The sequence below is a fragment of the Nymphalis io genome, chromosome 19 (genome assembly GCF_905147045.1).
Source record: "Nymphalis io chromosome 19, ilAglIoxx1.1, whole genome shotgun sequence".
NCBI lineage: Eukaryota > Metazoa > Arthropoda > Insecta > Lepidoptera > Nymphalidae > Nymphalis > Nymphalis io.
The window spans coordinates 10,251,332-10,278,900 of record NC_065906.1 but is presented as its reverse complement, the minus strand read 5'-3'; the positions used below and the strand labels follow the sequence as shown (position 1 = coordinate 10,278,900).

At 33.9% G+C, this 27,569-nt stretch overlaps 1 protein-coding gene across 6 annotated transcripts in view; it reads right to left on the bottom strand.

The window, feature by feature from the left end:
* Positions 1-27,569, bottom strand: part of LOC126776084 (neurexin-1) — a 194,486-nt gene that overhangs the window by 88,826 nt on the left and 78,091 nt on the right. For all 6 annotated transcript variants that reach the window (XM_050498358.1, XM_050498359.1, XM_050498360.1 and 3 more), the window contains exon 4: positions 21,051-21,195. In XM_050498358.1, the coding sequence (XP_050354315.1) occupies positions 21,051-21,195 (145 nt within the window). The remainder of the gene's footprint in view (positions 1-21,050; positions 21,196-27,569) is intronic.

Here is a 27,569-nt window from a genome sequence, read left to right as displayed (position 1 = left end):
ATATGACTTAACTCTACTTCTAATTCGGCGAGGTGATGGTCCAGCCTCATCGAGCGTCCATTGTACGTTTATACGGTTTTATACGGTAGCCTGCCGTGAACCGGTGATTCTTAGCACCCCCTGCCCTGCCGATACGGCGACCGCTACCTTGGTTGGGCCTAGCGGGCTTGCCGGTAACTGGGGGCCTTTTTTTGGGCGCATCTGCCATTAAGGGGGGGGTTAGCCCATACTCGCCGCGCTGGGCAGGCGTGTTGGCGAGCGCAGTAGGGGGGTAAGATGTTTATGGGGGGGGGGACGCTGCTGCCCATCCCCCCTTTTCCCCGTCCCTCAGTCGCCTCTTACGACACCCACGGGATGAGATTGGGGGAGTACTATTCTAAGCCGGTACTATGTCTTAAACAATGGCATTCGGTAGTAGATGGCTTATTAAAAAAAACAGAGTCAACCATAATTATTGAGATAAGAAATTACACTATCAAAATGCCGATGTGGACTGAACCGTGGAAGAGTTTACTGGGTTACATCTGGTCGCAACATGGTTATTAAATTTTGCTGGTATGTACTGTTTATTTATCAAATAGTTCATTATTAGATAGTAATTTAATATTTTGGATCTGACATGTTTCAAGTATTAAAAGGTACAAGTAGGTAGCATATGTATGTCCTTCCTTGGGCTTCAAGCTGCTTCATATCAAAGTCCTTTCAGTTAACCTTGAAAGCGTAACAGATAGACTGAGTTACTTTCGTATTTATAATATAGATGATTATAGATTCATCTTGGATGGTATAGATTCATCTCGGACTCATACATACAATACATAACAAGTCGAATAAAATTCAGCCACATACGAAACTACCAACTCTCATTGCAGCAGCATGCTAGTATAAGCTCCTAATGTTTACCTTAACAGGAAAGCAAGACTTTTCCGATCCGTGTGACGTTTACGAGCGGTTGCTTTACACAGATTTGTAAAGTAACCCTGGTTCCCGGAGTAGATAAACTGCGTTTCAAATGGCAACTGTTTGTTTATTTTCGGCTTCACAAAGCCCTTTGGTGTTTTACATGGAACTGTATTCTATGGTAAAATCCAAAAGGCGTGTTTAAATTTGTCATGTAATGAGATTAACACGTGTTGATTTTTGCCATTCACAAGAAACATCGAAAGCGATTTGAACCACCATCGAACAATGAAGTCAATAAAAGTTGGCAATATCTCTTTTAAAAAAATTAACTCAAATTATTATTTTTTCTTCTTATTGATTTTATTGAAGAACAAATTGTAATGTTTGCTAATCAAATAGCAACAAATTCTAAAACTATTTTAATAATTACTTTGTTTTTATAAAATTTAGCACATAGCCAAACTAGTTTCGTACGATGATTAAAAAAAAACAAGATTAATGACGGAACTTAAGAAATAGGCGGAAATTCGGGAGTCGGGTATGACACTCGACTCGTTGTTAGGTTATTAAAAGTTGTAAAAGTAGGTACTCAATGTTTGTTTAAAAATTGTGTAAAAATAAAGTATTTACACAGTAATCCTGGTGTTTCTTGTAGAGGATCTTATACAATTAAAGTCGAATATTATGATTTTGATTACAGCAAACCTTAAACTGACTATTCCATAAAGACAGTTATAAACTTTAAACTGACTATTCCATAAAGACTTACATGTAGGGTAGGTGGACGTGTATATGGGCCATCTGATGATAAGTGGTCACCAACGCCCAGCGACATTGGCATTGTAAGAAATGTTAACCATCGCTTACATCGCCAATGCGCTATCAACCTTGGGAACTAAGATGTTAATGTCCCCTGTGCCTGTAATTACACTGGATAATACAATATAGACACATATATAATAGATAATTTATTCTTCGCTGAATTTTAAGGAGAAGTTATTTAAATGTAAATATATATATATATATATATATATATATATATATATATATATATATATATATATATATATATGTGTGTGTGTGTGTGTGTGTGTGTGTGTGTGTGTGTGTGTGCGTGTGTGTAATTTAGAGCAATTCTATTCGAAAAAAAACGATCGTGAAATGTTAAATAGTGACACCTCTATAAAAGTACAAAAGGATAAACGCTTCGAAATGGCGTGTCAAGCATAACTCGGTTTTCAACATTTCACGAGTAAGATACGGTGAGTGAGAAAATGTGACTACTAAGTTAACATCACACCAATCGCCATATACACTCACAGTTGCAACTAATTGCACACATGCACAGTGTGATGATTTAAATATTGACACACCTTGAGAACTTATTATAACACCTTTTAAAATTGTTTTGTATTGGGAAGGTTGATGACTTCTGACGCACGTTAACTAGTTCTGCACATTTGTACAAATTCACATATAACAAATATTTAAATAATATTTGTTTAATTATTATTGTATTGAATTCCACAGCTACATAATTAAGATAAAACAAGCAAACATGACACTCATGAACATGACCTTTTGTATAAGCGTAGTCATATGCGAGTAAATTGAAAATCAATTAATTTTCCCCTGCTAATTAATCACACCTGCGAATCCATCCCGCTCCGTAGTTAATAACCCACTCGGGCTTAATAGTCTGGCATGCTCGGTGATTGCCGGCCATCTTGTGACGTCATCAATCTGACAGCACACTTTAACACACTAAACTTAGGTGATATTATGTTTGTATGGAAGTGTGTTTTAAGGATACTCATAAATTATAAGGGAGTTTTCACATTATGCTATACAATTTGGGATAGACACATAGATGAATGTATAACACGATTCAATCATCATTATTCTTTCCTGCAAACACTTATGTAAACATTTTTAAATATATCTTATTACCATGATAATATTTCTTTTTCTATATCTATCTACTACAGTATATTTGTGCGTGTGAATGTCTCACTGCTGGGGTAAAGCCTCCTCTCCTTTTTTGAGGAGAAGGTTTAAAGCTTCCTCCAGAATGTTTATTCCACCACGCTGCTCCAATGCGGGTTGATGGAATACACATGTGGCATAATTTTAGTGAAATTAGACACAAACAGGTTTCCTCAGGATGTTTTCCTTCACGGTGATGAAATTATAAGCACAAATTCAGTGGTGCCTGCACCCACGATCATTGTTTAAGATTCATGCGTTCTAACTTCTGAGTCATACATTCTTATTTATTTCTAATGAATCAAATAATTGAACATCTGTCTGAATAGTTGATATAAATTTTACCCCAAAAACTTACTGACAATGACGTAATAGAAAATCTGACATTTAAAAATCGAAAACCTAATCTGATTTTCTGTTCCATCTTCAAGTTTTGGTATCGTAAATTCCAGAAGTACTAACAGACAACATTTAATAATATTCTGAAAAAGCTGAAGCTAACAAAGGACGCAAATATTCGTCTCTTATACCAAACTATTTCATTATTCCGAATGCGGTTGAAATACATGGACCTTGGAGTAATAGCGCAAAAACCCATATTAAACATATAACAGCCCGTCTTATTGCCTCCACTGGTTTCACCTCCACAAGAGGGCGGTTTCGATTCCACGGGAAAATTCTGCAATTTTGCCACCATTTCACGCGTTCATGATTTATACAATAGCTATTTTTAATTCGTATGTACTTATTTTAATCATTGAATAACGTCCTGATAGCTTTTTTATGTTATAGGTAGGCAGACGGACAAATGGGCTACCTGATGTTAAGTGGTCACCACCGCCCATAGACATTGTAAGAAGTTTTACCCATTCGTTACATCGCCAATGCGTCACCAACCTTGGGAACAAATATTTTATGTTCCTTGTGTCCATAGTTACACTGGCATACTCATCCTTCAAACCGGAACGTAACAATACTAAGTATTGGCGGCGTTGTATCGTTTGGCGGTAGAATACCAAATTCAAAATAAAAATGTTTATTTGTCGTTATAGCTTTACAATTACTTATTGATTGTCAACATTCTATTACCGATTCGAAAAACTAATTACAGGAACCAGACCACAGAAGAACTTACTAAAGAAACATAGCAGGTAATTGATTTAATTTTCCCAAATCTTAGTTCTTAGTATTCGATTCGATTTAATATTGTAACAATCACTCCATTTTCAAGGACTATCATTAATTAAATTGGTTTTATAGTATTTATTACAAACAATAAATTATAAATAAGTTTGTAACTAATTATGCAACATTTAAGTCCAAAACATCCGCTGCACGATCACACAACGACACTGCAGAACGAGGTAACTTCCCAAGTAACATCTGTTTCGTTCTATGCTAAATGCTGTGTCATTACAACAATTAAGATAACTCGCTAACCATTAATTATTCTGGATTCCAGGCGCTTTACCTGGAAACTAGACAGTTACTGTTTGTTGTTTGTGTAACATTTACTAGAAACGTTTGAACAATTAACGTAATAATAATAACATCTCATACTAAACCGTCCTCATTAAAATGCCGTATGAGTTATATCCGAAAACAAACTTAATACAAACAAACGTCACTACAACAGTTATATGTATAGAATAATTATTTGTAATGAACGAATTGAACCCGCAACCACTAGAGCGGAAATAGCGCTGAAATGGAAATGAACACCTTGTAGAGACACCTCACAAGTCCTTGAAGCTTGCGTCAAAATAACACCACATTCAAATTTATGTAACTTATTTATTTTACATATTAAAACCTGAATTTATTATATCCCTAAAACGAATAGTGGAAATCTATAACTATATAGTGGAAATATGAATATTATGTAAAAGATTTTGGTTCAGGAAATACATTTATTCAACGTATAAACGTATTACTTATTTCTATATGAAACACAGAGGTATTAAATCTCTTTCTTTCTTTTATTACAGGTAAAATTTGTATATTATTTTACATTTAACAATAACTATAAAAAGTCATCTTATTATTTATAATAAATAAGGCTTATTACACATTTACAGGATTATATAAATGATAGAAGAGCGTGGAGTTGGTTTTCGTTGATGTTCACAAAGGATAAATACCTACATATAAGATTATTGCATGTACCTTTCTAATCGTTAAAAGGAGTAGCTACTGAATTCCTTGTCGGTTCTTCAAGGCAGAATCCACATTCCGTGGTAGATTTATGATAAAATTAAAATTTTAAAATAACGATTTAAAAGTGCTTGGGATAGCGAACTCGAATAAAGTTTATTTTGACTATGACTTTAATTGACAATTTTAGTGTAATGTCAATACGTATCTTCGGACATATGGAATTTCCAATGAAACTCTTCAAATAGTCTTTAGCAGTTTAGTTCGATGTTAAGCTTTAAAGTTGCAGTTGAAGTAATTAACCTATAGTGTCGTACGATATGTCATATATAAAATGATACGCCTGATGGTTATCGTTAAGCAAATATACGTATTTTATGTTTTGCGTGAGTGTTTGTGCTAGGCGTTAACATACGCTGTCAACATTTAATTTGATCCTTACGTAGGTTTTTTTTCTCTCTTTTCTGGCGTGTATCTACGCTATTTGAGCGCAAAATATTATGCCAATGTCACTTACGTAATTTGCTACTCACTCCCTAAAATGAAAATGTCGAAGAAGATTATCGTTACATGACTATAAAATAATTGTGAAATAACCCAGATAAATCTGCAAAGCCATCAGTAATAAACCTTTTCATAATACATACAATATTACAATAATTAATTATAATTTTTTATCTCTTTAAAAATATATAGGTTTGAAAGAAAAAAATATATTCTTTTAAAATCGAAAGTCTGAAAACGAGTAACACTTTATTTAAATTCCGTTCATTCATTATTTCACACAGGTAATGTTATTTAAAACCGCTTGTTTAACTTAAAGCTCATAGCACAAATGCTAAGTTAGAATGTCCTGGATGCAATATTAATCAAAAGAAGGGGACTCGGTTAAGTAATTTCAAGTGCTCTTCGATAAAAAGGGGGCAATGACTGTGAAAGCAGCATTGTTTAAAAAATGGATTATGTTGGTATCCACTTCAAATTTCAAACAAAAATATTAGTATTTCTTAGCATATAACAATATATAACAGTATACATCATTATAATTATTTAAAAAAAAATGATCGATTCTCCGAGTATCACTTACGAGTATACTTATGGTCATGAGCATTCCTCGAAACATTTACTGTTCGAATTTTAAAGAATATTTTATGTTACGCCAAATTTAATTTTAATTATTTAAAATATTTATATAATTTGGTGGAAATAATAACAACTGAGTTGTATGCAGGTTCTTCTCGGTATAGTAAGTTTAATACATACAGTTGCAACCGGTTGTACTTTCACATTTCAATGCTGTAATATCACAATTAAAAGGTTCTTTTATGAGCTTACTTTAAGTAGGAGAAAAAAAATTACAAGTTTTTTTTATATAGCAAGGCGGACTGACGTACCACCAACCACCTCCAATGCGCCAACATTCACGGGAACTAAGATGTTATGTCCCTTGTGTTTGTTGCACTGTCTATTGTTGGCAGTAGAATAGATAATTTGAGGGTGTTACCCAGCCGGGCTTGCAATAAAGCCATACCACCAACAAAAATATTCGACTACAAGCAACAAATCTTTCGACTACGACTAAGACTCCGCAGTCAATGCATAAAGCACCCTTACTTTTGATCCATCTTGACAACAAGGTTTAAAGTAAGGGTGACATTGACGTCATTTAAAATGGCGTCAAACATTATATGTACTTTAATCATTTAATTATAAAGAAGTTACACAACAATAAAGTTCATATAAACAGTAGAGTTATTAATTAATAATACGAGAACACTTTTGTAAAGGAAATAAAAACTAAAAAAATATATAATAATCTGTGAACGAACACTGAAGCAAACTATACACGGATAGAATGTGAGGAAGAAACAAGAGGTACAAACATCCGAATTTTACCTCTAATACGTAAGTACTTTAAAGAATATTGTTCCTAGGTCCTAATGTGTCGACTAAGGGACCTTTGTGACCCGCGTTAGCACTCGAAATAGCTCATAGATATCAATTAACATCGTCTTATTCCATCATTCCATTTATAAATCCACCGGCTTAGAACAAAAAGCTACCCGCATATATTAATACAGTTATACATTTTGGCTTCCAAATTTCATTTAAAACCTAAAATATTCGTAAATCACACTTTTCCACGTCTTTCTTTTTCTTCGGAAAAATTGTATATAATATACAACCGACTTTATCCTCTCCCTTTTTTTTTGAGGAGAAGGTTTGGAGCTTATACCATCACGCTGCTCCATTGCGGGTTGGTGAAATAATATCGATTAACATATTTTACACTTTGTAGAATAAGTAGTACAGTAACAGACTGTTAATGTCCCACAGTTGGGCTAAGGCCTCTTTTCCCTTTTGAGGAGAAGGTTTAAAGCTTATACCACCACGCTGCTCCAGTGCGGGTTGGTGGAATACACATGTGGCAGAATTTCAGTGAAATTAGACACATGCAGGTTTCCTCACGATATTTTCCTTCACCGTAAAGCACGAGATGAATTATAATCAGAAATTAAGAATATAAAAATTATAGTATATAATATAAGACATTTAAAAACAAAAAAAAAGCATTGAATGACGGATATATGAAAATATTTACATAAAATTGATAGGATCGACAAAACTTTTCAAGATTTATCATTAACAATTTATTATTATACAAAGACTGTCGAGAAATAATAGAGACAAGATCCAAGACGAGGCGAAAGGCGACAGAACGTCGTCAGCGTGCAATGGAAAACGTATTTTCGTCTTGCTCCATGACAATAAATTTATTTGCTATTAAGGTAAATAATGTTTGTATTTACGTGTGCCTGGTACCGAGATTAAAAGGTTAATGTTAAATCTATACATAGAAATAATGTATAACGACTCTAAGCTAGTACATTATATTTTGTAAAAGATTTATAAGTCATCATACAAATAGCATTAAGTCATTCTTTTAGTTTCATGTATGTTTGAGAACAGTCATGTACTGGATAGTATGTTTATATATTTATTTTATGAGATATGGCTCATTAAGCCAACGCAGTCAGAAAAAAAATTTTGATCTAAACGCTTTTCATGTGAATGTTGGCAAAACTAAAACAGTTATTTTAATAAATGCCAAAAATGTCAACGTCACCGTTCGCCACAAACACACCATTTCAAACTCGCCGTTGAATAAAATTGTATGAACACAATATAAAGCATACTTTGTACACTGTTGCTACAACTTTATGTAGGAAGCTATCAGCTATTCAATTTCCAAACATACTTTGTATTACTGTATTCACGTTTGAAGGGAAGTGACCCAGTGCAACAGGCTCATGGGACATAACATCTTACATCACGTGATTAATATTTGATGGAGTTGGGAGTGGTTTACACTGCTAATGTATATGGTTTCTTTCCTTAAAAATTACGTAAACCGGTCTTCCGCCGGAAACTGAAACTATCTTTGATCGTGTTGAATTTCTATTGGATCATAAAACACGGAAATGACGGAACAGAGTGCACTTCAGTTTGCGCACACACTTGACCACAATAATATATCTGTGCAATTTCCGATATAAATGATATATCTACTAAAAGGATTATACATGTCGTGTATAAAATGGTTATGTAGAAAGTAATGTGTTACATAGACGCGTGATAAAAGTACTCATCTAACGTTATTTACGTCGGTTTTCATCGTAAACTGCTTTATTACTCGTAACTGCTTGATATAAATATGGGTAATGAGTGTATCAGAGATTATATTTAGGCTTCTAAAGATAAAACCGCTGTGGTTATGAATTTATAACTCAATAAAACTGACTTTGTTAGCGATTTCAATTGCGTGGGTCGCATCCCGCAGCGTCGATCAATGAATGGAAATATAAAAACTATGTAAATTTTGACTGTTAAAGACAATGGTTTTTGTTCCAATTTTAATTTCATATCGTTTATGTTATGAATTCATGAGGGAAAGGCATTATTTATTTATTAATTTTATTTTTATTTTATTAAATAGGAAGCCAACGTTATATATTAAGTAAATCATGCTCTAATTGCATGTATAAAACAAAATTTAACAAAATATATGTCAATTATAGACTAATTTAACATTCAAAAAATAAAAAAATCTCTAATTGACGAAAATAAAAAGAAATAAAACATCTTAAACTTAAATAATAATAAATAGTATTTTATAATACTAATAATAATACTAATTCGCTCATTTAATTTTTTCTCTATGACTAATTAAAAGAGACAATAAAAAACAAAAAAAAAAAATTCCTCAATAGTGAGGAGAATTATTTGGAGGTTATTCCAAATCTTCGTCGAGTTAGTAATATGCATATTCTTCTTCTTTTGCCTAGCGTTTTCCCGGCCTAGTAACGCCAGGGTCCGCTTTCCTGCATCTATGCCTCCACTTTGCCCGATCTAAAGCGTCCTCCTTAGTGAGATCGTGCTCTCTCGAGCCTTGGTGGACACCAACTGTGATGTGATGTGGTGCAACAAGTCCGAGATTAGGAGGCAGTTCTAGAGGAGAGACATTACCGTGTTGTGTGTTAAGCAACACGTTAAAGTAGTCGCGCCACCTCTCCTTCACCTTAACTGCGTCGCAAACCAAAGTGCCATTTGAATCCTTTACACAAAGACATTTTATAATGTCTTGTGTCGCTTTCTCCCGAGCTTTTGCCAAACGGAAGAGAGTCTTTTGGCCCTCGTTTGTCAAGCGTGTCATAAAGAGGTGACAACGTCTGGTAGCGGGCTTTGGCAACTGCTCGTTTGGTGGCACATTTAACTGCTTTATACGCATACCGGTCTTCAGGAGATTTGGTCTCATATATTGACAATTCGTTTTTCTTCCCTAATATTTCCCCTTAATTGTACGAATATATTTGTTAATAAATGTTTTCTTCGTTGTTCGTTTATTTTATATCGTATTATATGTAGCATTATTTCTGACTTGTATGCTATAGAGTATTAAATAAAAAGTATCTCGCCATAATTTGAATATTACTTTCAGAACGCTGTTCTGGTTTTATTAGTGAGGCAATTTTAGGACGCTCCGAGTTAGTAAGAAGGAGTTCCTTGAGATATTTTTTGTTACGCATTCCCTTCCAGCTGTTATTAGAAAGTGTCGGTATATTAGCATTAAAGTGATAAAACGAGCTGTTCTCAGTAAAATGTTTATTTCAAATCGGCGGTTAATTTACGTTTAAATGACAATATCTTGTCAACGACAATCAATAGCGTTTATGAGAGATTTACATGTATTTTAATACGATTTAAAAGCACATTGTTTTTATAAAAACAACTTATCTACAAGTGGTATTATAAAAATAATATACTGATAATACCTTAGCAACTAGATAAAGCATTTAGACGAGACACTTGTATACATCAGAAATGACCATAATATTTATTTTACTACCATTCCAACTGAATTATAGATTCATCCCTTTCATATATTAAATTACTTGCCATCACGGTAAACGACGTGACCTTGGATTACGTATACACAAATACATACCTCACGATTGCCTCCCTACGATACCGTCACTTCTAATATCGATTAACATATTTTACACTTTGTAGAATAAGTAGTACAGTAACAGCCTGTTAATGTCCCATTGCTAGGCTAAGGCCTCTTCTCCCTTTTGAGGAGATGGTTTAGAGCTTATTCCACCACGTTGTTTCAATGTTGTTGATATGTGGAATCTTTGGAATCTCATGTGGTAGAATTTCATCCGGCTTATGCAGATCTAGTGATGTTTTCCTTAACCGCACGAGGGGAATGAAGAAGCCAAATCAAGCACGAATAAACTCGACGGTGCTCACCGGGATTTGAACCGAATATACTTATACTTTGCTATCTCGTCTATAATTACCTAAATTTACTATTTCAGTATTTTGAAAGTCTTTCAAAAAGAAAAAATATAAGTCATATCATTAAAGAGCAATAAAGTATTTTATCGCAACATTAAATATCTTTATATTAAGAATAAGTTCATAAAATTAGGTTAAAGAAAATATTTAAAAAAAATGTTTTTTTAAGACATTTTTCAAACAATGAACATTAATATTGAACGAATAATTTAAAAAATATTTACATGTATATTGAAGTATTCTTAGCGTCCGTATCCGAACAGGGCCTTATGTAAACTAGGTAGAAAATCTTGAGCAATACATTATGCGGAACCAAGTTCTACTGATATAACTTTTGACGATTTTCAAATGCAGAATTTCAATTAGCTAAAATTTGATATCGTATTCGATGGAAATATTCATTTAATTTCACGTGAACACGATACATAACTCTGCGAATCTATTTACTTGAGCTTAGAATTCACTTTCTCATGCAAATTAAAAATCCAACTCGTTTGATTCAATTAATGGATTTTTAATAGTCCATTTAGACTTTCTATCTGAAAGACTATTTTAATGGAAACTTTAACTATAATCGAATCAATTATGACTGTGAATGTGAATATATTTTGGCACAAAAATATCCATATATAGTTCCTCGCATAGAATTAAATAATATTACATAAACTCATCTCTATCTTTCAATCGGCATGATAAAGATTTTTAAATAGTATATAAATTTAACTATCGTGCATTTGGATATAAAATATATTGTGAGTTAAACTCTAAGCCACACATTTCGGATTATAAATAATTTCTATCTAAAAATCAAATCAACCAAGAAACACATTTCCGCCTTAATATCACAGAATAGATATTTACAAAGCTTATAAATGTAATAATACTTCATCAAACTTATTATTGAAGCATGATAACTCCTCAACTCTAATGCAATTTATAGGTTTAGTCGATAAGTGACATATGAAAGCGAGATTACCATTATATGTAAGGGATAAAAATCATTATTGCCAGAAATGTAACATCATGAGAGTTTATGTTAAAAAAATCGGCTGAAAAATAGCTAGTAAGGTAATTTGCAATATCATCTAGATAGTGTATTCAAATTCAATTAATATTTACTTTGTGCTAAGGCTTTAAGTAAGCCCGCCTGGTACCACCCATTCATCATATAATGAATCACCAAGTAGCAGTACTTAGAACAGTATTGTTATGTTCCTAAGGTTGGTGGCACATTATCGATGTCTATGGGCGTTGGTGAACACCTACCATCAGCTGGCCCATTTATATTTTGTGTTTTGTATACTTCTTTGAAATCGCCTAGATTCGGAATGTATAGTCTACCAAAAATAACTGGCAATAAAATCAACAGCTATTCTTTTCCAGTAATAAACAAATGTATGTTAATAAAAGAGGCTTAGTCCGTCTGAAAATCAATATAAACTTCGCATTTATCATTTATATAACCTCTCATTGAGTAATATGCAATATTAATTATGTAAATAAACGTAAAATTTAAGTTAAAAATACCCTTCGAAGCTTAACTTAGAAAGTAACAGCAACAGCCTTTTAATGTCCCACGGCTGGGCTAAGGCCTCCTCTCCCTTTTGAGAAGAAGGTTTGGAGCTTATTCCACCACGCTGCTCCAATGCGGTTGTGGTATGACACATGTGGCAGAATTTCAACGATATTAGACACAGGCAGGTTTACTCACGTTTTCCTTCACCACCAAGCACGAGATGATTTATAAACACAAATTAAGCACATGAAAATTCAGTGGTGCTTGTCCAGGTTCACCCACGATCTCACGAACCCACGATCATCGGTTAAGATTCACGCGATTCTAACCACTAGGCTATCTCGGCTTGTCTTACTTTAACTTAAAAAAGAGTACCTTTTTTCCAGGAAAGAAGATAATGATCCATTTTCTGCTACTTTGCTGGCTTATAATTCGCTTGTAAGGTTGCAGATTGAGGTTCTGGATTTTAACTCCAGGTCGGATCAATAAAAGAGTATTTATGCTCTCTTGCCTCGGAAACTGATTTTTCTATTCCTGAACCTTAAGACAAACCCTTAAGGTGGCTTTTTAAATGGTTTGCGTTATAACAACATGGTCAGAAGCTGCCATATTATCCAAGCTGACACACTGCCTGAAATTATGACTAAGTCTCCACGATTTATCCTTGTCATACGGACATAAATGTATTAAGTGAGAAAGAGATGAATTGTGGATTATTTTTCTACTTTATCAAAGAAATTAAGTACAGCTACAGGACATCGTACAATTTATTCATAACTTATATAACTATTTCAGTTATCGTCTACCCCTACCATAACTTCAGCTCTAATAAATTACTTTATAATAAGATTTTTGATTACAATTTATCACAGCTATTGATACCAATTATATTTTAATTAAAATCCGACATCTCTCAAACGTTAAACAAAATAAAACGATATATTTTAGTTGTTTAAATTTTTTTTTTTTAAATTATGTTGTAGCGTAATTTCTAAAAAGTATATAAAAAAGTGTTTTAACGTTAAAAGTGGGCTAATATTCTTGTTGTCGTTGTCGTGACCTGCATGTGTCGGATGAAATTACACATGTGTAACCAAACCACATTGGAGCAGTGTAGTGGAATAAGCTCATAGAATTTGCACACGTGCCTTCCTAGTATAAAAAAAAAACAATCGTATGAGTAAAGTTGCGGCAACAAGCGGACATCGATATCGGCGGATAAAATTCAGCCCCTATCCAGAATTCAATATACGAGCGAATCGTTCAAAATAATCTCCAAGAGCAAATATCGGGGCCGACTTTCTATTACGGATACGTATGTGATAGAAGAGCATAGATGAACTGTTAGTGTATATTAGACTAGTAATGAATATATATATTAAAAAAGCGACTTTACCTGCATCGAATAAAAATAATAACCTGGGACATTATTCACACACGGCCATCTGATCCCAAACTAATCAGAACTTGTACTATGGAAACCTAACAACGCATACTACTTTTCTTTCGTAAATACATACTTATATAGATAATTACATCCATACTCAGGACAAACAGAAACGTTCATGCACACAAATATCTGTCCTGGGTGATCGAACCCACAACCTTCGGCGTCAAATGCAAGTATCTATCAACCACTTTATATATTTTAATTAATAGTTAAATAGCTTGTTATTGTTAGGTTCACTCCATGTTTGAATGTAAAAGTGGAAACTTTGTTGGCTTATGTGAGACTTATTTTGTTACCAAATGTTTATGTAGTATATTATGCTGTATGTTTCCCAAATAAATAAATAAATAAAATGCAACCAAAATAGCAACACGTATTAGTGCAGCCTTTTGGAATATTAGTAGAGGAAGTCTTAGCCACGCAGTGGCATGTTCTTATATACATACTATTCTTTTTTCATTAATGTGTGCTTTTGTTTTGCGCTCTTAATGTTTTTTGCTATAGTTGGAAACTTTGATATAAGTATGTGTTATGTGCGTTATTTGTATTATTCTATTTTACTGTTTGTTTCCTATACTAAAATAAATAAATATTGAATTAAAGGCGGTTACTTTCTGTTCTTAATGTAAGGTAAACTTTTTCCTTTATGACCAGCTAACAACCATATCCAATGTATTACCGGACAATATAATAATAATAATAATCTGAGATATTTTTTCACACACGGCCATCTGATCCCAAATTAAGCTTGTACAGAGCTTGTGCTATGGAAACCAGACAACTGATATACTACATATACCACTTTTCTTTTATAAATACATAATTACACCCAGACCCAGGACAAACAGACATGTTCATGCACACAAATGTCTGCCCTGGGTGGGAATCGAACCCACAACCTTCGGCGTGAAAGGCAAAGGCAATCTACCAACCACGACAACCGGTTTGTCGAATACAATATACTTTAGCTTTTGAACTGATCGTATGAAAGAGCTTTTAATTTAATTATTTACCTTCCGCAATATATATTGAAATGTTACTAAATAAACTCAAAAATCTTATCGAAACAATCTTATAAGTAAAGTTTACTCAGCAAAACTGTTCTTTGAAAACCTACTTCGCATTGTACTACTATGACGGCAATACGGGTGTATCCTTTGTGGCCTGGTGTTAATAGGGCCAAAGTACATTTTTGGTAAAATATTATAACCACATTTTGCTATTTGCTAAATCATTTAATTTTTTTTTGTGTAAAATGGCATAAGCTTTACATTACTAATAGCAAAAATATTAATCAAAAAGACATAATATCTTATTGTGACTGTGAGGTTATATGGATGAATAACAAAGACTAGCGAAGGTATTTGACTGAAGTTTGAAACAGAGATAGATCATATCCTGACTTCACACATAAACCTATAACAACTCCCTATCCCCTCAAACGCGGGCTTAGCCAAGCTTTAAATCTATTTTAGTATTAAGCAACCGATATCTATTCATTGTTTCTATTCTCATTATTAAAAGTAAAACATTAACGTTGGCCCTTTTAGCACCAGACCTAGAATTGCTAATTTTTTTTTATAGAATAGGAAGGCGGATGAGCATACGGGCCATGTGATGGTAAGTGGTCACCTACGCCCATAAACATTGGCATTGTAAGAAATGTTAACCATCGCTTACATCGCCAATGCGCCACCAACCTTGGGAACTAAGATTTTATGTCCCTTGTGCCTCTAATTACACTGGCTCACTCACCCTTTTAACCAGAACATAACAATACCAAGTACTGCTGTTTTGCGGTAGAATATCTGATGAGTGGGTGGTACCTACCCAGACGAGCTTGCACAAAGCGCTACCACCAGTAAACTTACTGGTGGTGCTATACAACAGTCACTGTTGCATATCAATTTTGTTCTACAGCGAGATTATTCTCAGAAAATGGATCTACTATTAGTCTATTATTTACACAAACATTTACACTTGTTACGTCTACAGTCTAAACTTAAGGGTCGTAAAACTGTGAAACGCACCTACTTATATAATCATATTATAAACAACACTTTCCCCAAAATTCGCTGCATGTTCTGATGTAAGTTTTAGGTTAATCGGCTTATTCTACTTTTGTATTTTATTCACAATATAATTAAAATTAATGTTTATGTACAGACAGTTTTATAAAATACAAAATTAAAATAAAAAGAACAAAATACACATTGCAAATTTTCATAAGCGCCAGCTCTTGGGTCACCAGAAATGTGGACAAGTTTCTTAGAGATATCTTTTATGATTTTTTTTTGTATCGGACGACCATGGACCCAATGTTTCAAAACCCAGCCCCGCAAATTCATATCCATTGGATAAAAGTGAATATTTGCGGCGCTTATTGGTTTAGTTAAGCATTACAAAAAAACTCATTTATTGGTTAGATAGATTTTGATGAAACTTTTTTATTTCGTTAGATATATAAACCTCTTTTTTGTTTCGTAAGATATATATACCTTTTAATAAATTCCTCTTAAAGCATCTATTAAAGAAGAAATAAAAATTCTCTTGCTATAAATAAACTCAAAAATCAAATCTTAGCAACAGAATTCGGATTCAAGATGAGATTCTCTCTTAAAGCGGGAACTTTCATAAATCCCCGGACAGTTGGATGGTTTTATGTTAGTCCTACAAACTCCTACAAATAAATTGCTTTTGTGGGCAGTTTTTGAAAACAATTTTTAATTTTGTTAACGTTCGCTCAAATAAGTCTAATCGGAATCCTCGAGAGGATACAATTTTTTTAATTTTATTCTATGAAAAAAAATATATAATCAAACCCTCAACTCTATTTATAACAAATCCAAAAAGAAAAATAAAATAAAAACTTTTTTACCTTCTGTTTTCATATGTATTTAATTATATTTATTAGCCGTATGCCGTACGTATATTTTTATATAAACCAGACGATAGCTACTCTGTATATATTATATTTTGTATGTTTGAATATTCATTTTTAATTTATATTATTGTTATTATTTATTTTTATTTTCAAAGACTTAATAGGTATAATATAAAAAACTCATGCTTGAATCGAAATATCTCTCGATGACAAATTTCTTCGTCAATTTTAAATTCTTAATTTTAAATATTATAAAAGTCAGTGGGCGCGCCCAAAACTCGTAAAACTAAAGTCTACAGGAGCAGAAAAGTCCTCAAATGACGTCCGGTCGTCATGAGATCCTTGGGGAAGTCTTTATCCAGCTGATCTTGGAATCCAAAGAGTTGTAATGAAAAAGTTTCAATATGTCACAATTAAACTTATCAAACATATGTACATATTTATTTCAACAATTTGGTTTAGTGAGGCATATCTTGTGAACTCTCAACCTAAATCACCGATTGCACATGGTCATAAACTGACCGTCATAGATCAATGACCTGTCACATAAACGTTGGCGTGTTCATGTGATAGATATGAACCAGTGTTTAATAAATGGCCAGTAGAGCCTTATCCGAAGGAAGACATTAAAATTGAATCATATGAGTTATATACGAAGTGATTCTACTTTTCATCTCATGATAATGTTAATTCAAAGTCTGAGTTTTAAATATGTTTTTTTTTCCATTGTTTGGCATTCAGAGATACATATGTTATGAATGTTACTATTATTTTATAATTATTATTGAATATTCACCAATTACGCAGTACTTTTTTTTACTTAATATCTAAGAATTTTTTCAATTGCTTATGAACATTACAAGAATTTACTGTAACCATACGCACCAATATAATACAATTTTTATTAATATTGTTTGATATTATATATAAAATTTAAATTAAATTAAAATTCGCTCCTCCCGACTCCAGCAAGCGCTTCCATCACGGTCAAGTCTCACCCATGTATTGTTATTTAGTATCGGCTTATACCCCTTGACCTGACCTGAACACACCTCTCCTCAACTTTGCGTAAACATTGTAAATTGAAATTATGTTTTCTATTATTGAGAAAGTGTATGTACCACTAGAAAGTTATTGGAATCGATTCGATTACTCTAGAAAAATATCGTTACGTACTCCCCCCCCCCCCTTCCTCAACCGTGATACCGAAGACGTCATATACATTTTATGTAGGGGCCGAATGACGTAATATTCACAGGTTCAAATTCCTTGGAGTATTGGAATATTTGTCCCATTTCAATACCAAAATAAGTATAGCTAATAACGAAAATATTGATGATTAATGATTGAATTATTGATGAGTAGGTAGGTACAAGTTATAAAAATGCTCGTCTGTATGTTGATGAGCTGTTAATCCTACAAAAACCAAGGTCACAGGTCTAAGCGTCTAGAACTCCAAATTAAAATCACCGAAGCGTAGTTTCATAATGATTACAGTAACAGCCTGTTAATGTCCCACTGCTGGGCTAAGGCCTCCTCTCCGTTTTGTGGAGAAGGTTTGGAGCTTATTCCACCACGCTGCTCCAATGCGGGTTGGTAGAATACACACGTGGCATAATTTCAATTAAATTAGACACATGCAGGTTTCCTCGCGATGTTTTTCTTCACCGTCAAGTACGAGATGAGTTATAAACACAAATTAAGCGCATGAAAATTCAGTGGTGGTTGCCCGGGTTTGAACCCATGGTCATCGGTTAAGATTCACGCGTTCTTACCACTAGGTCATCTCGGCTGTCATAATGATTAATTAAGTTTAATTAAATAAATAGAGAAAAAAAACATTAAAAACAAATAGATGTCGCAAAATCACGAAACGCGAATTTCACAGCAGAGTCAATATAACATATTATGAATGATTTCAAATATTATACAAATAGCTCCGATTCAATGACTCGTCGTCACTCAAACTCCAACAAGCTAAATGGGTCAAGTTACGAAAATAAATTGAATGACCTTTCGGGTCTGCATGCACAGCCTCCGAAATAACGCGACTAAAGAAAAATGTGGCCGTTTTCACCTAAAACCTGACTAGACGTGTTATATTTTATTTGTCAATATTATATAACCTTGACTGTATTTTAATTGAAAATTTATAAATGAAAATCAACTATTTGTTTGCTATAGTTATGAATTTAGTCATATTTTCCACAAAAATATACGTATATAAAATATACGTATAACTCATAATCACCTAAAAGTTAGATAAATACCAATTCTTTACAGCATGAAGACTCAAGCTTTATAATTGTTTACATATGTTTGTATGATCATGCTTATCTTTTGCGCCTGTAATTACATCATCTCATTCATCCTCACTGTTGAACAAGTAACAAAGCTTTACACTGAGATATATGTACCTGGCCGAAATCCCCAGTTAGCTGTGCCATGTGCCATTGCAATGAAAGTTTAAATTAAAAATAGCAATTATATTCGCGAACACATTTTTGTATCATAATAGAATTGTCTCCTGCGCAATTGGCTACTTATTCTATTTGGTCACCGTGGAAATTCAGTTATTTGGCCATTACTAACTAATATATATATATTGGTGAGTCAGCTTGTGTAATACTGAGTTAAAAGTTTTAAGGTTAACAGGGTTACATTGTTGCAGTGGCAAACGGAAATGCTTTTCTTAGCTTCTACTGGAAACAATATAAGCCTTCACCTAAATACGTTCAAGCACTAGAATTATCATCATCCACAGCTACTTAAGAACTGAATATACTAATTTTATTTTGTATATCCGTGTATATTTTAATGTAGCGTATACAGTCATTACCGCTGCCATAGTATGTGGTATTAGAAATAAAATGGTCCACAATACCAAAACCACCAAACTAAGATAAATACTCGTCGCTTATGCAAAAAAAAAAGTAAAAGTAAAAAAGTCCCACTGCTTAGCTAAGTCTTCAAGTCAAGTCAAGTTTTCTCTCCCTTTTGAGAAGGTTTAGAGCTTACTCCACCACGCTGCTCCAATTCGGGTTAGTGGATATAAGTGGCAGTTTTACATCAGTCACATGCAGGTTTCCTTACGAGGTTTTCCTTTACCGCGAAGCACGAGAAGAATTATAAACACATATTAAGCACCTGAATATTCAGTTAAGATTCTCGTCTCTGACCACTGAGCGATCACGGCTGAACTAATGCCGATTATACATAAATACTTGGTAATAAATACAAAGAAAACCCAAGGTAACAATATCGACTTTTACGTCATTTACCTGATTTAAGAATTCCTTCAGCGAACATTTTTTTGTATTAATAATTAAACTACACGATAGTAATACTCGTATACAGTTAAATGTGAAAAAAGGTATACGCATTTGTGCGGTGAAATTAAAGCTTTGTACACGCTTCTGCTTTTGACTTGAACTAAAGTAGAACGCTATGGAATTTCTTTGTTGGATTTACTGAACGTTTTCTACCTAACCGTGCAACCTAAAACGAACTTTATTTACAAGAGGCTAAGCTCCAATTTCCGCGGGTTAATAATACTTGACAATGAGCGTGGAAAATTGAGATATTTATAAAATATAGTAGAGTGCATGGAATTTTATATTTTCCTTTCAGCTTTATTCTTCCTTTAATAAAAAGTCCTTGGAAGGCGATCATTTTATACTTATTCAAAATTAGGTACGTTTTCAATTACGTGAAGCATACTCGTAGCTGTGTTATATAAAAATGCATTTATTTTAGTTAGTATAGCAATTTAAGTCATGTGTGTGTGTGAATGATATATTCTTATGAAATTAAATGATTCATTTCTTATCTATTTATGTTCTTATATTATTTTAACAAAACAAACGTGTTGACGTTGATTATCAACATCTTTATAATACTACAACTTTCTAGATAATTGAACACTGCGAGAACTGTGATAGGACATCATAGCAAGTGATAGTAGATGACTTCGTACAGGCTTACTTGGGTCTCTTATTCGCTAATTATTCTATCACCAAATATATACATGCTTCGGCTTAAATTCAGCCATTACAGGTAAAAGGAACATAACGTTATTTTCGATAGCTTCCATTGTTGGCGGCGCGTTGACAACGTGAAAATTGGTTGATATTTCTTTTCTATCTGTGTATGTATTTGTGTGTGTAGTAAACGTGTCTATGGATGAAGTCATCTTCACCCTTATGCTTATATACTTACCATCAAAACATTAAAGTACGGAGACTATAAATATTCACTAAATTGCTTGGAATTATCAGCTTAAATGACTAAAGTACCTTTAAATCTCTTGAATGTCGCAACTCCTGTCTTCGAGGTGGCTGTCCAGGCAAATCCGAGTACACCAAATTTCGTACTGATCCTTTGAACTTGGGCTCGAAAATCACCGATGGTAAGGCTAGCGTGGTCAGTTTTGAATTGTACCTGAGAACAAAGAATATATAAAATTAATACAACCTGTATGATTCGCTTACAACTATCATTTGTATAAGATAAATTAATTATTTAAAAATATCGTGAAGAAACTTTATGTCTGGTGAAATTCTACCGCAATTGTATCCTTGGATGAGGGATGCTTTGAATAGCAATAGGCTCAGTGAGGCATTTACATAAAATTATACCGATATACTAATTGATTTTGCTTTGATTTAAATAAACGCATTTCTTAAAATAAATAAAATATTTTTGGAATAGAATACAAATTCAAAAGCAAAGCCGTTTTAAATCTACGATTGCACAATCCATCTAGCAAGACAAGGACACCATTTGTCTTCCTTCCTTTTCCATCCTATCAAGTGTTGACAGCGCAATATATTTGAGCACGACTTGACATATATTTTATGTGAGCGAAAAACTCTTAATGTTTCGAAAGCTTGATTCAAAATAGTTATTTAAGAATTCGTTTCGAAACTATTCAAATCTAACCTGGTAGTTGTAACTTTCCATTTGAATTTCATTTTATTTGTAATCCAAATATTTACTTGGAATTCTCTATGGTTCTGTGTTTTGAAAAGAATTTCTAAATCCATATAGATTAGTGTGGGCTATTTTCTTTAATTTTTTCTTATCTCATTTATTTGAGTTAAGAACATTATCTGTTATAACATCGCAAAGACAAATATGTAGCAAAATATTACAGTACACCACAGAATCAGCCAATCGTCTTTCATTGCTGGCTGGTTAGTTTTTCACCATACGCGTTAATCATAAACAATATCGGCACTTAGCTGATGGTATCAATGAATGCGCTTAACACAAAATAATCACTCACAACACCCATTGATTGCAAAGAGCTGGTTCTCTTATACTCCTTCGGAAATCATGTATTAACAGCCATGATTGTTTGTATGAACGTTCATAAATACTTATTTCAACTTGCACATCATAAGAGACTACTGGTGGTAGGGCTTTGTGCAAGCTCGTCTGGGTAGGTACCACCCACTCATCAGATATTCTACCGCAAAACAGCAGTACTCGGTATTGTTGTGTTCCCGTTTGAAGGGTGAGTGAGCCAGTGTAATTACAGGCACAAGGGACATAAAATCTTAGTTCCCAAGGTTGGTGGCGCATTGGCTATAAGCGATGGTTGACATTTCTTACAATGCCAACGTCTAAGGGCGTTTGGTGACCACTTACCATCCATACCAGGTGGCCCATATGCTCGTCCACCTTCTTATTCTATATAAAAAAAAAAGATTATGATATGAGTGACAATATTATGAAAGCCTCATTAATTTAATCAATCAACGTCATTCATTTGCTTAAAAGCATCAAAATATGTAAAAAAAGATACGAACAAATAATATAGCCACATCAATTTATTTTACTTAAAATAATTATATACTTTATATTTATATATTATATATATGTATATATGTATTAGTGATATTAACTGTGTAAATAATGATTTGGTATCGATAATATATAAATGTATAGTAATAGAACGTCATTATCTATATTATATTAAAATTAATCCTAGAATTCAATTTATTTTCGTCTTATAATATAACCGTAACCGTAACAGCCTGTGAATGTCCCACTGCTGGGCTAAAGGCCTCCTCTCCTCTTTTTGAGGAGAAGGTGGCCGAGATGGCTCTGTGGTAAAGCCGAGATGGCTCTGTGGTAAGAACGCGTGAATCTTAACCGATGATCGTGGGTTCAAGCCCGGGCCAGCACCACTGAATTTTCATGTGCTTAATTTGTGATTATAATTCATCTCGTGCTTTACGGTGAAGGAAAACATCGTGAGGAAACCTGCATGTGTCTAATTTCACTGAAATTCTGCCACATGTGAATTCTACCAACCCGCATTGGAGCAGCGTGGTGGAATAAGCTCCAAACCTTCTCCTCAAAAATAATATAAATATTACACCAAATATAATATTGACGCTTCACTAATAAGTGTATAAAATAATTTATATTCACTTTACTAAATTGAAGTGTTTGGTAATAAGATTGATTATTCTTTTTTATCTAAATCTTTTCGTTGGATTTTAAAAGTTCTCCAACTCCGATTAGGGACGCATCTTTAGGGACTCAAGGTACAAGTGTTGGGACTTTTGTATACTTAGAAAAATCCCAATTTAAGGCAACATTTTATCCATTTCTATATATCTCATACTTCTACTTCTCTCCAGTCCGTGGAGAAGCTACAAGGACAAAGGTTTCGGAACTTGAAAGAGCAATTTTAGCACTGCTTGAAGTCATGTTAAATCCCTTTAAAATTCTTACTCAAGGTCTTTAGTTACTTGGACCTTTTTCGGTTGGAAAATTAAATGTTCAAAAACATTCCCTTCCCTATTTTCCCTCTGTGATATATACTAGAAGAAAACAAAATTAGAAGCATGATTATAAGTGCCTACACGTATTTAACAAAAATCACTAAAACAAGTATCTACCACTACAAATTAAAAATATATATATTTTTTTATATTAAAATTAAGCAACATTTAGATATTTAAAAACATATTCGCGATCTTCTTTTGTCGTCGATCATGCATCCGTCAATGCATGTGCATTTATGCGTATATTTTGTAAGTGCAATAGCGCAATTATCAATGTGTGTGTGTGTGTGTGTGTGTGTGTGTATGTGCATGAGCGTGCGTAGTTATGTGTGCGCGTAATTTGCGATCATATATTTGTGTTCTTGTGAACATATTTATGAATATATGTATGTGTACAGAAAGTTGGTGATGCGATCTAGTCAAAAAAAGCAAAGAGGCAATTTATCACAAGACATGCTGATTACTAAGACGCATTATATAAAACCAATTAATTAAATGACAATGACATTAAATTATTAGGTGGCATAGTTTTTACATACATATATAATGAGATCTTAAATCAGCAAGCCCGGACTTAAAGGTCCAAGGCCCTTAGGCACTGATATTTGAAAGACCTACTCTCTGCATTCCAAAGCAATTAGAATAAAATTATATTATTTTTTGCTGAGTTTGCCTTCGGCTAGCTGGACCACGACGGCCTTGTAGGCCTAGGCATAAATATCAGCAAAAAAATCTTAATAAAAATATGTTTGTATGTGTAAGTTCATATAACCAATAACGTTACTTTATTTTATAAACATTATTTATATAAGAAAGTCAATATACTATTTAGCATTAAACCTATAAAAGATTGAAATAAAAACAGATCTTGTTACCGAAGCATTGCTACGAAGCCACGGACACAAGTCGTTAGATATAATCTTAGTATCATCTCTATTTTAATCCATCTAGTGTAGTTTCTGATACACATCTCAAGAAGTTCCCGGCGGTGCAATTTAATTAGCGCAAGTGATTCTTACACAAACATAAGTATAAAAGCTAGCAAGAGTTCGGAGTTATTGGATTTGATAAGCGTTGGTTTAATACAAGTAAAAACACTAGCTTTAATATACAAAGTTTTAATTGATATTTTAATCAATTATAACTTTTTATATTATAGTTGTATCTAGAGAATGAGTTACTAGAGAATGAGGAAATGTAATTTAATAAAATTGGGATTTTTTGAGGAAGTAAAGACTACTTTGAGTGGTAGAAATAAAATAGAGTCAACTCATTTTGAGTAGTCACTTTAGCCCATAGACACTGGTACTATGAGGAATGTAAAGCATTTTTAACATAATTAAATACCTAAGAACAGTGCCTTGCTAACGATTTTTGAAACTTGAACACTTGGACCTAATACAATACTTTATACTGTTATTTTAAAGTTATTTAAAAAATGCAAAACTAAGGAAAACTTATGTTAAGCTCATCTTAAATCTCAAGAATAATTATCTTAGTAATACTAATCTCAAGAAGTTAAACGATGCTGTAGTTTAATTAGACCAAGTTTATCTCACTTAGCATTACCAAACCATTGCAATAATATATTTTTTGATACGTTTATTAAATAAAAAGTGTGATTCAACAATCTAGATCAACCGTTATTAATAAAATAGATAATGAAACCAAATAACATTTTGTTTAATTAAACACAGGAAGACAGGTCAATGACCATCTGATTCTAAGTGGTCACAAAATCCCCATAAACATTGGTTTTGAAAGACCAACTGTTCCTTCCATATCGTCTTTACTTTAGTAACTATGGGACCAAAGATGTTATGTCTCTTGTACCTGTAATCGTACTAACTCACTTATATCACAAGCCATAACAAAGCAAACACCGCGATACAAACTTCCGGTCAAAGTTACGTGCAATAGTATCTAACCAGACGAGCTTGCACGAAGTTCTAACCTCAATAAAATTTGACGTTTTGTACCTTAAAAACATTTTGTTATTCAATATTAATAATCAGGATCTATTTTGTCATAGCAAAAATATATTTTAACTTCACCTTTATTAAATATAAATCTTAATTAAATTATTCAACAGAGTAATAAAATTTCTAATATTGCCGGTTATTCTGGATTTTACTGGTGGTAGAGCTTTGTGCAAGTTGGTCTGGGTAGGTACCACCCAATCATCAGATATTCTACCGCAAAATAGCAGTACTTCGTATTGTTGTGTTCCGGTTTGAAGGTTAAGTGAGCCAGTGTAATTACAGACACAAGGGACATAACATCTTAGTTCCCAAGGTTGGTGGCGCATCGATGATGTAAGCGATGGGTAACATTTCTTACAATGCCAATGTCTATAGGCGTTGGTGACCACTTACCATCAGGTGGCCCATATGCTCGTTCGCCTTTCTATTCTATATATTCTGATTATATATATATATATATCAATTCAGAATGTAGATTATATGTATAAATATATATATATATAATCTTCATTCCGAATCCACTATTACTTGTCTACGTGTGTCCTAGTTATGTATGTCAGTTTGTCTAGAGTTTATGTTTGTTAGTTTTAGCAGCCCCCAAACAAGCTGACAAGGCTTATATCGATTAGATCGATTAGAAAGATGTCAAGAATAAAAATAAACATTTAAATAAAGCATGAATTATATATACAACGCGTATGATTAGTTGGTAGCGCATTTGCTATGTATTAGTTTATAATTCTTACAGCGCCAATGTCTATGGTCTATGGTACAGTGGTCCATTAGCCAATCGGTCAACCTATTTTTAATAAAAAAAATACTTGTAACATAGTATACTTACAACAATAACGATGTAAGAGTATGTATATTAAATTGAATTAGTTTGCGAGCTTAGTTTCCAACTGCATGCTACCTAAGTATTTGTGCTTAGTCGGGATCACTGGAGCTAATTAAATTGCAACACCGCCGAGAATTGTAACTACTTGAAACAACACCGAATGTCAGACAAAATCAAAATCGAAATACACTTTAGTTAAAGCACATACAACAACTTTTCAGCCGTCATATTATAATTATTATTATAATATATAAATAATTTACACTCACGACTTCGGCGACTTTAGGGGAGAGGGGTTAGGTAGCTACGTTTTTGTACCCTTGATAAAATTTAATGATGATTGGTTGAGTAGTTCAGATGGGAAAGCGTATCCGTACAGTGACGGAGAAAGAATACATTTCACTGCCCCTCTCGTTCCCATGGGTGTCGTAAGAGGCGACTAAGAGATATCTGAGCGACCATCTGCTCATTTGATGGTAGGATGTTAAACATCCGCCTGGCTTGTTACCACCGTACGCATGGTGAAAAACTCGTGAAGTGGCTTGCAGCCGCGTTTTGAGGTCAGCCAGCGTACAGCCAGTGCCCGAGCGAGTATTGCCGCGATGGGTGGTGGTCCAGTTGAAGCGGCTGTTGAACCAATGCCGGGGGAAACTGTATTGACCTGCCGGACAGGGAGACCTGAAGAAACGGCTGTTCCGCTGGCCACCCGTAGCATAGTACAGGGGCCCGAGCGTGCCTAACCAGCTCGCGAGACTGCCCCACCAGGCCACGCATAATCTCGGGTTGGACCGTCGTGCCGGTTGGTGACCGGAAGGTGGGGTCCCGGCGGCCACTTCAGGGGGGGGTTCGGGGGCCCTTCCGTCCGGCGGATAAGTATATTTTCCCTTTTGGCAACCATTTGGGAAAACACGCCTCCATACTTTTCCCATCCCTATCATGGCAATACGTCGCTCGCTTCACGTCTCTTTTCCTTATTTTTCCAAATGGTAGCGCAACTAAGAAATAACAGTCGTTCAGCGGTGCACACCCCCACCATACCCACGCTGTTTGAGGTCGAGTTCTCTAACATCCGAGGACTCCACGCTAACCTCAACGCTGTCCACCACCATCACGAGACAGCACGACCAGCAATGTTGTTTCTCACGGAGACGCAAATACTGCGCCCTGCCGACACCAGCTACCTTAACTATCCCG